At 43.2% G+C, this 15,168-nt stretch overlaps 1 protein-coding gene across 1 annotated transcript in view; it reads left to right on the top strand.

The window, feature by feature from the left end:
- Window positions 1-880: 880 nt before the first annotated feature.
- KMT2A (lysine methyltransferase 2A) overlaps window positions 881-15,168 on the top strand; it is a 78,667-nt gene continuing 64,379 nt past the window's right edge. The window contains 6 exon segments of the mRNA XM_054693137.1: window positions 881-932; window positions 935-1,013; window positions 1,015-1,047; window positions 1,049-1,104; window positions 1,107-1,312; window positions 3,384-3,482. Of these exon segments, the coding sequence (XP_054549112.1) occupies window positions 887-932; window positions 935-1,013; window positions 1,015-1,047; window positions 1,049-1,104; window positions 1,107-1,312; window positions 3,384-3,482 (519 nt within the window). The 5' untranslated portion in view covers window positions 881-886.

Here is a 15,168-nt window from a genome sequence, read left to right on the forward strand (position 1 = left end):
GTTGTAACGCCGCCTCGCCGCGGAGCGCGCGCGGCCCGAGCCCCCGCTGAAGGGCACGAGAGCCAGGGGCTCCTCCTGAGCGCGTAGTAGGGCGCGTAGTAGGGCGCAGGGCTGGCGGGAGACCTGCCCTCGGCGTGTGCGTTTTGGAAAGAGCTCCAGCAGGAAAATGGGAGGGGCTCTTTATTTTTTGAGGCGCGTTCATTGAGGGCCTTTCTGCTTTGCATGTAGTAAACGGCGCAACGCTTCCGCTTCGCCCGGAGTACAATGAGGGCTCTTTTATTCTGGAAGCGTTAAACGAGGGCTAGCCCGGCTCGTATCCGCGCCCCGAGGCGGAGCAGGCTCGCTGCTCCCCGGCCCGGCAGCCGCGCGCTAGACTGGAAGCGGGTCTCGCGGGCGGTTCGATTCCCAGCGCATCCCCGGAACGTGTGTAACCGGCCTCGCGGCTCTCGAGGCTGCAGGCGGCCGGGCTCCCCCCGCCTCCATCCCCCCGCGGCCCGCGCCCCCTCCCCCTCTCCCCGGAACCCGCGCTCCGCGTCGGGCTCCTGGGCTTCCTTCCCCCCTCCTTTTCCCGAGCAAAGCCGCTCCCGGAGGGCGGGGCATGTAGTTATCCAGGTTGCGGGGCCGGCGGGCGGGCGGGCGGCGCGGGCCCGGGCCTCGGGATGGCGTAGCCGCGGCCCGGCGTCGGGAGCGCGGGCCCGCGCGGCCTATCCAGATTGCTGGGCCGGCGGGCGCGGCCCGGCGCTCTGCATAGCGGCCGGCAGGGCGCAGGCCGCGGGGCGGCGCCGAGCGGGTTAGGCAGGTTCCGGGGCCCGCGGCCCCCCCTCCGCCTCCCCGCCCCCCTGTGTTGTCGCCTCTCCCTCTCGCTGCTTCACTTCACGGGGCGAACATGGCGCACAGCTGTCGGTGGCGCTTCCCCGCCCGACCCGGGACCACCGGGGCGGCGGCGGCGGGGGGCGCCGGGGCCTAGGGGGCGCCCCGCGGCAACGCGTCCCGGCCCTGCTGCTCCCCCCGGGCCCCGGTCGGCGGCGGCGGCCCCGGGGCGCCCCCTCCCCCCGGCTGTGGCGGCCGCGGCCGCGGCGGCGGGAAGCAGCGGGGCTGGGGTTCCAGGGGAGCGGCCGCCGCCTCAGCAGCCTCCTCGTCGTCCGCCTCGTCTACGTCTTCGTCATCGTCCTCAGCCTCCTCCGGGCCGGCCCTGCTCCGGGTGGGCCCGGGCTTCGACGCGGCACTGCAGGTCTCGGCCGCCATCGGCACCAACCTGCGCCGGTTCCGGGCCGTGTTTGGGGAGAGCGGCGGGGGAGGCGGCAGCGGAGAGGTAAGGGGGCGAGGAACCCCCAGGTCCGGGGTCTCGACCCTCTGCGGAGCCCCCTCCCCTCCCCCATCCGGGCTTGGGGAGCATCCCGATTCTGGGACCATTCTGGGGTTCCCGACCCGGGGCCAATGGCCCTCCCATCTTGGGACCCACAGAGGTGGGTGCGGACCCCCAGGCGCCCCCGCCCCCGGGTTTGGACCCATCTGGGGAAGGGCGTTTGCCCCCACCCGCCTTCCCCTGACCCGTCCCCAAATCCCTTGGCACAGACCCCTCGCCGGGGTTTCCCATCCCGGGACTGAACCCCTCCTCCCTTTCACAGATTACCTCATCCGAGCCAGATTCCACCCGCCCTCCCTCCCAGAGACCTGATCCCGCCACATCCCCGCCTCCCTCTCTGGGCAGATGTTTGACTCCTGGGGCAGTTTTCCTCTTGGGCATCTCTCGGGTGATGGCCTCATGCAGGGCCACGTTCTTCTCTTACCCGTGGGGACCCAGGTCCCTGCCAGCACCTTGTTTCCGAAACCTGGTGAGCCCCAGCCCCATCCCTGGGCCAGGTCCCTCGTTACCAGCCACTCCCCCTTCACCCCCAGCCCCCCACCGCCCCCCAGCAGGTAGATCCGCTCTCGTCTGCCTACCCCGCCAGGAAAAACCTACTTTCCTCTCCACCTTGCCTCCCTTCACCTCCTTTCCCTCTGAAAATAACGGTGATCTCCGCGCACAGCAGTCTGTTCCCCCATCTTACAGAGCTAGTTTCAAGCTTATTGGTAGCTGGGAATTGCTTTCCCTTCACTCCACCCTTTCCCTCCTTTAGAATGAAGGATTAGTGGCATCTTTGAGGGGAAAGTAGTCCACTGTCCCCGAGGCTCAGAGAAGAGCAGCTTTCCACCATTCCCCCTGGAGCGGAGGCAGGCATTCCCTCCAGCTCAGGGGAAGGGGCCCCGATGAGGGGAGGTGTTTGTGGGGGGACTCGGGCAGCATCCTCCCAGGGGAAGCAGCTGCTCTCCTACCCCACCCACTGCGCCTGAGAGCATGCAGTCTCTAACCCTAGCTCCCGCCCACCCTTCTCCTTTTCTCCGGCATTTCATTATTGATCCACCTTTTCTTAGGCCAATCCTGGGGCTTGGAAAGGGTGGGGGAAGCAGGGTTGGGGTGAGAAGAGTAGATAAGGGACAGTTTTACTTTAGTGTGGTGGTGGTGGTTGCTTTTGGTTGGGAGAAAAAGGGAGGTGATGAAGCAAAGTTCTTCCTTAGAAGGAAGAATTCTCTCTCTGATTCTTATAAGGGGGACTCAAGGTGGAGGAAGGGTGGAGAGCTTTGCCCCTTCCCCAGTAGTGCTGGGCCCAGAGTGGGGATGCTTTGATATGCTTTATCCTGCCCCCTGCAGCAAAAAGGAAAGTTGTCCTGGGAAGGGAAGTTGAGTTCAGGTTCAGCCTGTGGCGTTGCGCATTTGTTTTCCATTGGATGCAGAAGAGGGAGTTTGAACTGTTAGGGGAGGGGGGAAAGAATGGGCTGGGGAATGCTAGGAGGAGGAAGAGCAGCTGCTAGGGGCTGAAGCCAAGGGGTAGGGGCTTGCTGCTCTGGAGTGCTCTTGATTGAAACAGAAAGGGAAAGATAACAACCAGCCGTTTCCTGCGTGCTCTGCCGTTGGTGCACACAAAATATCCTGGGCAAACCCCTTGTCCCCTATTGTGCCCTGCACCCCTTTAAATATACAGAAAGATCTGGGAAGAAGGGGCGGGAGGAGAGCCCAGGGACCCTCGCCCCTCCTTTCAAGGAGCTGGCATTTTTTAGTTGTTAGTCTTCCTGCCTCCTTTTAAAAATCGTTTCTAAGGCAGCCTGATCAGGAGACTGACAACAACCCGCCTTCTGACAGAGCAAGGAGGACATGATGGGGGCGTGTTCCTTGCTATGTAGCTAGCTGCAGCGTCCCTTTTCCCTGCCTCTCTCTGCTCTATCTCCACCTCCTTTTCCCAGCCTTCAGAAGGCAGCTGCAGTCAGCAGGGTTGTTTGAGACTATTTATTGGTTGCTGTAGATTATTATTTTTTTTTGAAAGGCCAATTCTGTATTTTTTAAGCTAACAACACAGATCCCATGTAGTTGGAGAACCAAAGGCCTCATACATGACAAAAAGACTGAACCGTTCAGGTTACTTGCATGGAGTTGGTGCTTAAATGTGAGTTGATTTTGCTTTTTTAAAAGATACAGCAGCAAAAAAAAAAAAAAAAAAAAAAAAAAGATATTTATCTGCTTATTTTCAAAATTGAGACTTGCTTGGTTATATGTAGAATTTTAGCCCCATGTATATTTGAGTATGATAAGAAAGTCTCTGTTAGGAGAGTTAGTCTACTTTAAGGGGATCCTGAGAAGCATTTTCTTCTTGTTTAGCATGCTTATGTATTTTGTATTGAGAGACCAAGTGTTCACATTCTAAATGTTGTTATCACATATTCAAAAGCAAAGTTTTATGCTGACAGCTTCCAATCATAGCTTTTCAAGAGACTGGTTAGAAAGAGAGCCACCTGGATTCAGGGACCTAATGTCTGGGCACCAGAATATTTATCTGTTGGTCTTTGACAAAGCACCTTTAAAGTTTTAATCAGGTGCTAACATTTTCTTATCAACTGGCATTTTACTTACAGTAGTATATAGTCTAAAGCCTGTCAATGAATTATAGTTGTTTCAAATAAGGTCATATTAATAATGTTTTTTCCTTTAAATTTTTTTACCTGAACTGTAGTTGCTACTTCATTATAGAAGAATAGTTGACTCTTTACAAAAAACTTCAGTATTTTTTCTGAATTGGTCTTCAATGAGCTGTTGTTCCATTGGCAACCTTTATATGTGGTAGTTTGAGGCACTAGAGTGGTTAGTAGCCCATAGTATTTATAAACCCATAGTATGACTTAATACTAAACCATAGTGATTATGTCCTTTGAGCTGGTAGTTTCCAGCATAGAAACTAAACATTTTGTTATAGGGTCTTACAACTCAATGATACAGTTCCAAAAGGGAGGTTTAGTTTCCCCTGGGCTGACATACTTAAGGAATTCTAAAGATTGTTTCCCAGAATTGGTTCACAGGTCCGTATCGTCTTGTCTGGATTCATGAAGAAGTGGGTCTGTGATTCTAAATGGTTGTAGCTTCTTTAAACTCTGGTCTTCTTTGCGTGAATAATGACTGATGCTTTGTCCAAAACAAAATGTGAGTACTTCCAGAATTAGTAAGTTAAGGTGGCTGAAAGGTGATAGATCTTCCCGGATCACTTCCCTGTTTAAGCTCCTATAACTATTGAAGACTTGTTCTTCAATCACAGGTTCCTAACTTGACTTGTATGGAATATTTCTCTGAGTAACAACTACATGTAAGAGTTCTTCATAATTAAATATGGGGAACATGGGATTTATTTAAATATATATAAATATATATATGTTGATGGTTTCCTGCTGTACTTTCTGTATGACAATTAGGAAACAAAGTTGTAGGAAATCACACAGGTCTGCTTTTTTTTTTTTTTTTTTTTTTTCTTTTTTGCCAGTGCTTCACTTTTCTGAGGACTGTCTTGGATAGTGTTCATTTTACTCTATTTTGCCATAGTGCAGCATCCTCTCTGTTGATTAGAATTTAGGCTTCCCTAATACAAACCCCAGAAATGGTTTATTTATCAGCAGCCAGTCTTTATTGTTTTCATAATCTTACCTACCTTCCCTACCATCTCACAAAAATGTTAAAAGCAAAATTTTCACTCTTATCATATCATGGCAAACTTTAATTAGATATGAATTGAAACTGAATTACAACATTGGTGTGTATTTGTTTTCATTTGGAAATGGCAGTTTAACAAGGTGGACGGAGCTGGGCTCTTGGGTTGGGCTTAATAAAGATGATGGTCCTTAGAAAAGGTGAAAGGTAGTCGGAGCATAGCTGTAATTTTTGTTTTGTTTTGTTTTTGCACATTCACTGGGCTTAGATACCAAGAGAAGGAGTTCCTCCTTCATTGCCTTCACAGCTAATCCTGAGTTTAGGAAAAGTAGAATGAAGCAGATAACACAAGTGAAAGAAAAGAAGTCAGAGTGATGTCTGGACATGGGCTCTCCCTGCAGTCATCACTCCCATGGGACCTTGGGCAATTTGCTTTGAACCTTAATATTTCTGACTTGTAATGTGAAATGATTAAGCTAAATAGCTCATGTATCTTTTCTGCTCTGGTATTTTGTCCCTTTCTATTATGTTGTTTTTGATCAGAACTTCTTTTTCTGATTTAAAGAGTCAGAGTCAGTGAGCCTCTTTGGTAATTTTAATGTCAGAGTGTACATTTTCCCATTTCACTGGCATTGTTGAGAAGAGAAATTTCAACTTGGTGAGAAAGTTTTCATTGTATGGATAAAAATACAAGGACTCGACCATGTGGGGAATGTTCTTTGCTGAAGTTGACCAATTTCATTTATAAGAAAAATGAAAATCAAGTTCTAAATACTACTCTGAGAACTTACATACTGTGAGTTATTATCTGGTGTATGGATACTATATGGCAGCTAAATATGTTCCAATATTGTGGATTCCTGACTGTCCAAGAGGGACATTATTTTCTTTGTATGTAGTATATTCCTATGTATGTTGTGTACGTTTTTAAGGGAAAAGTAAAATTCAGTACACCGATGTATTTATAAATCTAATGTGACAGTACCTACCCTGCAGGGAGTAGCTGTTAATATACTCTACAATGAAGTACTTTGGTTTGTGCTGATCATTGGAAATACAACTTTAGAACTTCATCTTTCACTGAAAACCATGACATGTCTCTGTCTTTCCCTTCCATTTAATTATCTTAAGAAACATGCTCCTGTAGGAAATCATCCTTCACAAAATAGTGATTTTATCTTATATTTGGAAGTGGAAAAGAGAAAATACTTTTATCTTAACTTGGTTGCCATCTCTCGACTCTCCTTGGAGCTGTCCTTCCCTAGAGCAGCTGTGCAGACTGTACTACTGGCCTTCCTTGCCCTGTGGCTAAAGGGTTGGTAACTGTGCTTTGCTTGCTCTGAGGCATAACAGACTGCAGTACTTCTCTCTCTTTCGGAGACTCGCTGTGTTTTAATTGTAGGTCTCCTAATTAAGATCTCTTTGTGCCTGCCCACATTCCTTAGTGTTGGCACAGAACTTTAACTTCCTTCTAGCACTTAACCGAAGGCCTTCATTCCAGCTTTTTGTGAATATCTTGTCTCTCTCCATTTTTCCTCTGCCAATGTGGAGAGCCTAGTGGCATAGACCTTTGAGAAGGAGAGAAGCTTTGTGACCACTACTACTTTGGGAGGAGTTTATTCCAGGATTGCTGGAATGGGGTTTTCTTTTGTTTGCATCTTTTATTTCGGGGATTAAGAAAGGCTAAATTAATGAGTCGGACATTGATGTAACTACATTTTTTTTTTTTTGATGTAACTACATTTTAATCAAATTCTTCATCCTGTTCTTACTAATAGGAAAGAGGAAACTAAATAGTTCATTGTTTAAAAAAATTATTTCTTTGGATCGATTTAAGTCTTGGTGAATAAAATCTTACTATGGAGTAAATCACAGATGGGTACTTTTTGTGGACTGGCAGGTTGTGAAGACAGTGAAATGAAAGTATTGATCATAAATTGTACTAGATTTTGAAACATAAGCAATGAGAGTTAATTTTGAGATTTGAGATTAGAAAGGAGGTTCTAAACATTACTGAATTAAGAATACTCTTGTATGTTTTAGTATTTGCTAGTCTTCTAAAGTAGCTTCTGAATAAGATGAAAATTTTTTCCAGAAATTGTGGTTTCACCTTAGTTTCTATTATATTTGTCCTTCAAATATTTGTGATTCAAATACAGTATATCCTTTAAAATATCTGCATGTGGAATGCTAAAGGAAATGCAGTCTTCTATTAATATAAAGGAATCTTAAATCCTTCACCTGGACCCAGATGGTTTCATTGATCACATCAATATGAGGCAGGGAGACAAAGGGCAACTTTTTTTGTTGTTGTTATTGTCATTTCATTGGTTGTGAAGAAGCCTGAAAGAAGGAAGTACAGGATCTTTATGGCATGCATTAAATAAAGCTGGAGGCTTGTGCTCTTATACCTGAGTGGGTGGTTTTATGGCGTAATTCTCTAATTGCTGGCATTTATGACAGTGTGGATGCTACTAGCCCTTGGCTGAGGTGGATTATGCTGGAAAGAGGGAGCAAAAAGGGGTCCTTTTGTTAGCCTTTTCATTTTCCCCTCAATGAAGTCTCTGAGAAAGCCCTGAGGAAATACAGACACTTGGACTGAGGGAATGACATCCCATAAAATGGTTCTTTATGTTTTTAAAAAGGATGAACTGCTTCTTTGGATCTATCCAGAGAAATCCATACCACCACTGTTAAATATTTCAGTGAGCTTTGTACCTTGTCAGGTTACACACTGCTAGGGGAAGCTAACCATGAGACTGTAGCTGCCAGACATCTGCTTTTAAGGACTAAGACATTTGAAAGTAGAATTTTGTTGTGTGATTTGTAATATTGGATGATAACCCCCACCCCTTTATAGGACTAGTATGAAACTTCTTAATGACCTGACTTGGCCTAACTTTTTAGATGTTGAATATACTCTAATGAGTCCAGTTTTAAGGAAATCAGTTAAAGATACAAATGTAAGAGTTAGTTGGCAAGTTTTTTTTTGCTGTGTATGAAAATTCCCCTTTCTTTGAAATGAGTAGTTGTTTTTCTGTTTGACAAATAGGCTGAAGGGATTTCCCCAGATATCTTACCTTTTATTATCACTATAGCAATGCCTGGTTTGGTACCAGTCAGTAAGGCGTATTTCAGAAGTTAAGAGTTTCTTCCATATATTTTATATGTTTTCTTGCATTTCTGTTTTTGTTTTTAGTTGGAATGTTTGGGTGTAGATGTTTTGATATCTTTCAACAGTAAGAGCTGTGAACCTTTCTAACTTTTGAACTCTTCTAGAGAGATGCAACCCTTATGGTCCATGTTTTGCCCAAGCCTCATTTCATTCTCATTTTACTAGCATCAAAGTAATTGTGGTTTTCTGTCTCGAATTGGGAGAGTAATATTACTTATGGGGAGTGTTTTTGGGGAAAATTTTTTCAGTAAGTTCTCCTTTGTACTATTTCAATTCTGAAAACCTGGGAGAAGTTAATCACGAATGTCTATAACAAATATGTATACCAAGAAGGATAGATATTTATACATGCCTGTATTCAGCTTCTGTCCGTCCATGAGTATTGACTAATTTTTAGATCAAATGCAAACATAAACATTGTTCCTCAATTATTGCCTTTAATTATAAGCAGTAAAGCCATGTGGAAACATTTTTTTTAAGATTAGTTAATAAGGAAATCTTTTTGTAATCTTAGCTAGGATTTTTAATTTGTGCATATATAAATACTTTTACAAAGGAGAGGAGACTCTCATCTAATCTGTAATAGCACAGCAAAGTAATTAAGAGCTGTAAAGACCATGGGCTCTGGATTTAGACCATGTTCGTTCAAATCTTGGCTCTGCCATTTTTAGTTGAATGACCTTGGGAAAGTTTTTTAACCTTTCCATGCTTCAGTTTCTTCATTTGTAAATTTTGCTTCATATGATTATTGTGAGGCTTAATGGAAATTATGCTTGCAAGGAAATCCCTATTATTAGGACTGAGAGATCAAAAGGAAACAAATGCTATAATCTTTTTTAATCCACTTATGTAACTTTTTTAAAATTACTTTGAGCTATATATGTATATATATATATGTACATCTATTTGAGTGCTATAATCTTGAGTTTAGAATGGTTTTGACTTGTGTATGATGTCACGTTGGTGGAACCAAACTGAAGGCCAGTCATCCATGGTGATAACAGTGGGTATCATTAGTGTTCAGCTAGAACCTTGAAAAAGTGAAGAGAGATGAAAGAACAGTACAGCAAACAAATAGGCTACCAAGGATTACAGTGCTTCTTGAGTGCATAATTTTCAGGCCAAGGCAGCTGTATTGGGGTTGCCACTCTTGGTCTTTATAACTAAAAAGTGTTCCTTTCTGTGAGTATGAGCACTGATGCTCCTCTAGGTTCTGGGATGTTAGAATTGGATTCATTAGTTTATACCTGGTAGCTATTTGACATTTGTATTCAGTTTTGATGTTTGGGAGATTGAATGTTAATCTGCAGAGATCATTGCAATAACAATTTAATTATAGAAGCAATGCTAAGTTGTAGGGCACAAATTCTGGGGGTGGAACTTGAGAAGGAAAAATGCCCACAAGTAGAGTAGTTTAAAAAGATTAAAGTAGGGCCTCCCCGGTGGTGCAGCTGCGCGCAGCCTCTGCAACGCCGGTTTGATTCCCGGCTGCTCCCCGGCCACTGGAGGAGGGTCCCACATGGCGTGCAGACCTCTCCTGCTGCCCACTGCTCCCCTCAGCAGTGTACTTCGGTCCTTCTGCCTGCTGTGCTCCCCGCTCTGGCTCTGGTAAATTCTATCACCCTCCTGCGCTTCTGACTGTACCCAGTGCTTGCATAAATAAATAAATAAATAAATAAATAAATCTAAAAAATAAACAATGGAATGTTTAAGAAACCTTTAAAAATATAAAAATAAATAAAAAGATTAAAGTATAAGAATAACTAGTAGAGGGTAATATACTTAAGGAGGAAAAATACAGTACTGTATTTTACAGAGTATAGTACTGTACTCTTTAAAAAATTTGCTGAAATACCTAATAACTGTTTTTTACAGGTGAAGAAACTAGACACAGACTACTTACATAGTTTTCATTAAGTTATATGGCTAGTAAGTGATAGAGCTAGAATTCAAATCCAAATCTTTATCTATTTGAAGTCACATTCATGTTCTCTGCGCTATCTTCAACTCCTTTCTCTTCGCATCCCCATCCTACAATTTCTGAGACTTGTCCATGATATAGTTATAGTCTTTCATTAATCTGTCCCTACTTGTTGTGTTTTACCATTCTGCTTTTAAATTTCAATTAACCTTTGCATGGCTCAGGTCCTCCCTGGTGGCGCAAGGGGTTAAGACGCAACCTATGATGCTGTCCACAGCCACTGCAGCATGAGTTTGATCCCTGGCCAGGGAGCTACCCACATGGCTCAGCAGACCTCTCCTGACTCACCCGCTTCTCCCTTCAGTAGTGTACTTCAGTCAGTCTGCCTGTTCTGCTCCCCATTCTGTCTCTGGTGAATCCTCTCACCCCCTGCACCTCTGACCTATACCCCAGTTCTTGTATGCATAAATAAATATCTCTAAAAAAAAAAAAAACCTCTGCATGGCTCCCTGCCATCTTCTCTGAGCTGGTCTCCTTACCTTCCCTGTGCTGTGTACAGTGTTGCTAATGATTTTGTTAAATATTGATCAGATTATTTCACATTAGTGAAGTCAAAGGCTTTTAGGAAAAAATATAAGATTTAAAATTCTCAACCTTTTATTATCTAGTTGGCTTTTATTTTCACATTTTAAACATTTCCTCATGAATACTCAATTTCACTTATGTATTCAATCACTTTGGACTGAAAAACTATTAGATGGTCTCCACAGTCTTTGTGTCTTGCCTTTATACCTTTGCTAATGCCTCTCAGTTTCCTTAAAATCTTTCCCATCTTGACCTGTCTCTGGCTTATTCACCTCTCCTGGCTCCACTCACATCCCATCTCGTCCATGACAGATAACACAACTAGTTTTCCTTTTCTGTTTATTACACTTTATATCTTACCCTTAAGAATTTACTTCAGGATGCCTTATTTTATAAATACTTTTGAATATGTCTGTCTTTCCCCTATTAGATTGCGATTTTCTTAAGACAGGGACTATTTCTAAGTCATCATTCATATTTTATATTGTTTACAAGGGTGATTTTTTCATATTGGATGTCATCCGTGAATATCTGTTGAATTGAAAGTTTGATATGTACAACTTTTAGGAACACTTTGTAAAGACATAGTCATAAGTTAGGAGAATACTAGACTAGACCATAAGCAGGATAATTTTGACTTTTTAAAAGTAATAAACTTAAGTATGGCAAGAGCAAAATCTTAAAAGCCCCCAAAGGACATCTTTGGAAAATGTTGGTTGGGGTTTTAAAAGTGATATTGTGGTATCCTGATGAGATGGCATCATCTTTTATATAGATTACACCAAGTCTGATCATTCCCTTACTGGAGTGTTGTTTCCATTTCTAGGTTGCTCAACTTAAAAGGGATGAGGAGGCCTTGGAGGCGGTTCTGAGGAGACTCTAAAGATGATTATATGATTGGAAGTCAGTCCTATGAGGAAAAGTTGGGAGAATGAAAGTTTAAGATGCAGCTTAATAACTTCAAAAAACATGAATGCATCCATTATTAGGAATGGTAACCAGCTGTTTTCCAGCTCCACTCATGGTAGAATAACAGAAAAATAGGTTTAAACTGAAGCAGGTTAGCTGTAAAATAATTTACTGGTAATAATGGTTGTCATTATAGTGGTAGTAAAAAAGTTACCAGAATAGGGGCCTCCCTGCTGGCGCAGGGGTTAAGTCTCAGCACTATCAAGCTATTGCTAGCCACTGGGGCAGAAGTTCAGTCCCTGGCCAGGGAGCTAACCCACATGGCTCAGGAGACCGCTCCTGTCTCACCTGCTGCTCCCCTCAGCAGTGTATTTCAGTAGATCTGCCTGTTCTGCTCTCCACTCTGTCTCTGATGAATTTTCTCATCCCCCCCACCTAGATCCCAGTTCTTGTATGCATAAATAAATAAAATAAGTCTTTTTTAAAAAAGTTACCAGAATAATATAGAGGTGAATTTTTAAAGAACTGCCATGCCTGTATATGTGTAAAATGACCTTTTTAGGGGCCTCCCCTGATGGTGCAACAGTTGAGCACTGGGCTGCGAAGCTGCCCGCGGCCTCTGCAGCGCCGGTTCAATTCCCGGCCGCCAGCGAGGGTCCCACATGCCGTGACAGACCTCTCCTGTGTGCCTGCTGCTCCCCTCAGCAGTGTACTTCGTCAGTCTGCCTGTTCTGTTCCCCGCTTTGGCTCTGGTGAATTCTCTCACCCTCCCCTGCTTCTGACTGTACCCAGTGCTTGTGTAAATAAATAAATAAATTGTTATTAAAAAAAAAAATGACCTCTTTAAGTCACCTTCTCATTCTGTGAATCAGTATATTTTTATTTAGATTAGATCTTAGAGCACATGGATCATGTTTTATACTTTGTAATATGCCCCAAAGGATCCTAGGATCTCATTGACTCCCTAAGAAATATTTGATTTGAATTGTCAATTTAGGGTGATAACTAAATCTCAGTAATCTTCCAGAGAAATGGCTTTATGAAATTATGATATTTGTAGTGGTTTAACAGGAGAATAAAACTTTGGTAATGGAGCTGAGAGAAACCAGGGAAAACAGTAGGTGTGGTCTCATTATGGGAAGTAAGTATTTCCTTTTTTTTTTTTTTTAATCTTTTTTTTTTTTTTTTATAGAGGCATGTTTTTATTTATTTATTTGTTTGTTTGTTCGTTCGTTTTGTTTATACATGCACTGGGTACAGTCAGAAGCGCGGGAGGGTGAGAGAATTCACCAGAGCCAGAGCGGGGAGCAGAGCAGGCAGAAGGACCGAAGTACACTGCTGAGGGGAGCAGCGGGCGGCAGGAGAGGTCTGCGCGCCATGTGGGACCCTCCTCCTGTGGCCGGGGAGCAGCCGGGGATCGAACCGGCGCCGCAGAGGTCGCCGGTAGCTTTGCAACCCAGCGCTCAACCGCTGCGCCACCGGGGAGGCCCAGTATTTCCATTTTTTATTTTCCATTTTCAGTCATAGTTTAAAGAGATGTGCTTCTAAACATCCTTTGTTAAAGTTATCACCGCTTGTGGATGTCTTACAAGTGCTTAGTCCTTTACATCTAATATAAATTTGCTTCATGAGAATTAGGATTACAAAGGCCTATGACCCTTGGCTTTTGAGGCTATGTGGAGGGCTTGCATCACTCAAAGTGAAACTATTTTAGATATGTTGGGTTGCAGAAAGCATTTCCTGTATAGTCAGAATGAAAACTGAATTGGAATTATTCATATAGATCACCAAAAGTCTGGGCAGAGATGATATTAGCAAAAGCTCGTTTTCTTACCAACTGTGTTCCAAAAACTTGATTGGGTTATTGAATCTTCAGGACTTGAATTTGGTATGGGAATTATATATAAATTCTTTTTTTTTTTTTTTAAGGTCAGATGAGAACTAGATTCACTTAAGATGATTTACATATATTGAATATTTTCTAAGTTTCACAAATAATTTCCACTCTCAACCACACAATCTCAGAAAATGACTAAACATCAAAGGTGAATTGTTGCAGGAATTTTGCAAGTGGTGGCAAAGGGAAGGACAGTTTGATTCCCATAACTTTTAATTGCTAGTCATACAGGTATATTCAGGTATATGCAGAAAGCAAGAGATAATAAAAACTAATTGTCTTTCTTCTATATGAAGGATTCTAGTATTGGAATAATAAAAAATATCAGGGAGGGCCTCCCCGGTTGCGCAGCGGATTGAGCGCAGCACTGTGAAGCTGTCTGCAGCCTCTGCAGTGTGGGTTTGATTCCCACATGGCGCAGCAGACCTCTCCTGTCATGCCCGCTGCTCCCCTCAGGAGCGCTTTTGGACTGTCTGCCTGTTATGCTCCCCACTCTGTCTCTTGTGAATCCTCTCACCCTCCTGCGCCTCTGGCCTGTACTCCAGCTATTGTATAAATTTAAAAAAAAAAAAATCTTAAAAAAAAAAATCAGGGACTTTAAAAAAACAGGTTAATGTCATATAATGTCAACTCAGAATATGATGGCAAACTTTTAAATATGTAGTCGTCAGAAGAGACCTGTTGGTTTTTCAAAATATTAAGAACACAAAACCTCCAGCTCATATATTAAACATTAATTCCTAAAAAGTATTAGGTCAGAATTGTGTTGGCTGACAGGGTAGCTTTGCTGTTTTTTCCAAGGGAAGTGTTCATTTTTGTCATCTAATTTCATTACTTTATGGAGAGTGGAGAGCTGATCCTATTTACCTTTAGAGAGAAGGAAGTTGTGAATTCCTATACCTCAGTTTCTAATAGTCATTCAACAGCCTTTTTCCTCAGAAGGAAAAATGCAGCCTGACATTTGCACAACAGTAAGAGCAATAAGCTGGAAGAAGAAAATTGAAATTTTATAGTAGAAACTTAGAGTTGAATGAGGCTGTAACTCAAATGAAGTTAACTACTTAGATTTGGCATGTGAGATACCAAACATCTTAAAATAAAAAGAATCATCTAAAACAGTGTTGTTTGTCTATTTTTTCCAGCCTCTTAAAGTGGATTGGGTCATTTTGTGGTACTTCCTGTTACATAGAGAAGAATAAACCCTCAGATTGTGATGATTAACTTAATTTCCACAGTATCAGTTAAGTAGGCTAATTTCTTCTGCTACAGCAAGCAGATAAACCAGTTCAGACTTGGAACCTGAGGAGCCTGGAGTATACTTTTTTCATTTTTTGTTTTGTTCTTTAAGATCCTGCAAAGTAATTTGGGGCACTGCCAAGAGTCTGTATAGCTTACTATCTGAAGTAGTACATTCATTTTGCTTTGTGTGTGTGTTTTTAAAGACAAATGAGCTATTTTGTGACTACTTTTTCTGAAGCAGGATGGGTGGAGTTCACCTACCTCATTTGCTGAGCTGTACTGAGCATCTTCTGGTAACAGGGAGTGGGGGGTGACAAATAATACTTCTTTAATTACAAAGTGGGTAGCATTTGTGTTTCTTAGGTGACTGTTGCTAGGTAGAATTGAATTAAATATTTGAAAACTGGATTTCATTCTTGTGTGACTAAAAATTT

Source organism: Talpa occidentalis, unplaced genomic scaffold (assembly GCF_014898055.3).
Source record: "Talpa occidentalis isolate TD23 unplaced genomic scaffold, MPIMG_talOcc4v2.1 talOcc4.12, whole genome shotgun sequence".
Classification (NCBI taxonomy): Eukaryota; Metazoa; Chordata; class Mammalia; order Eulipotyphla; family Talpidae; genus Talpa; species Talpa occidentalis.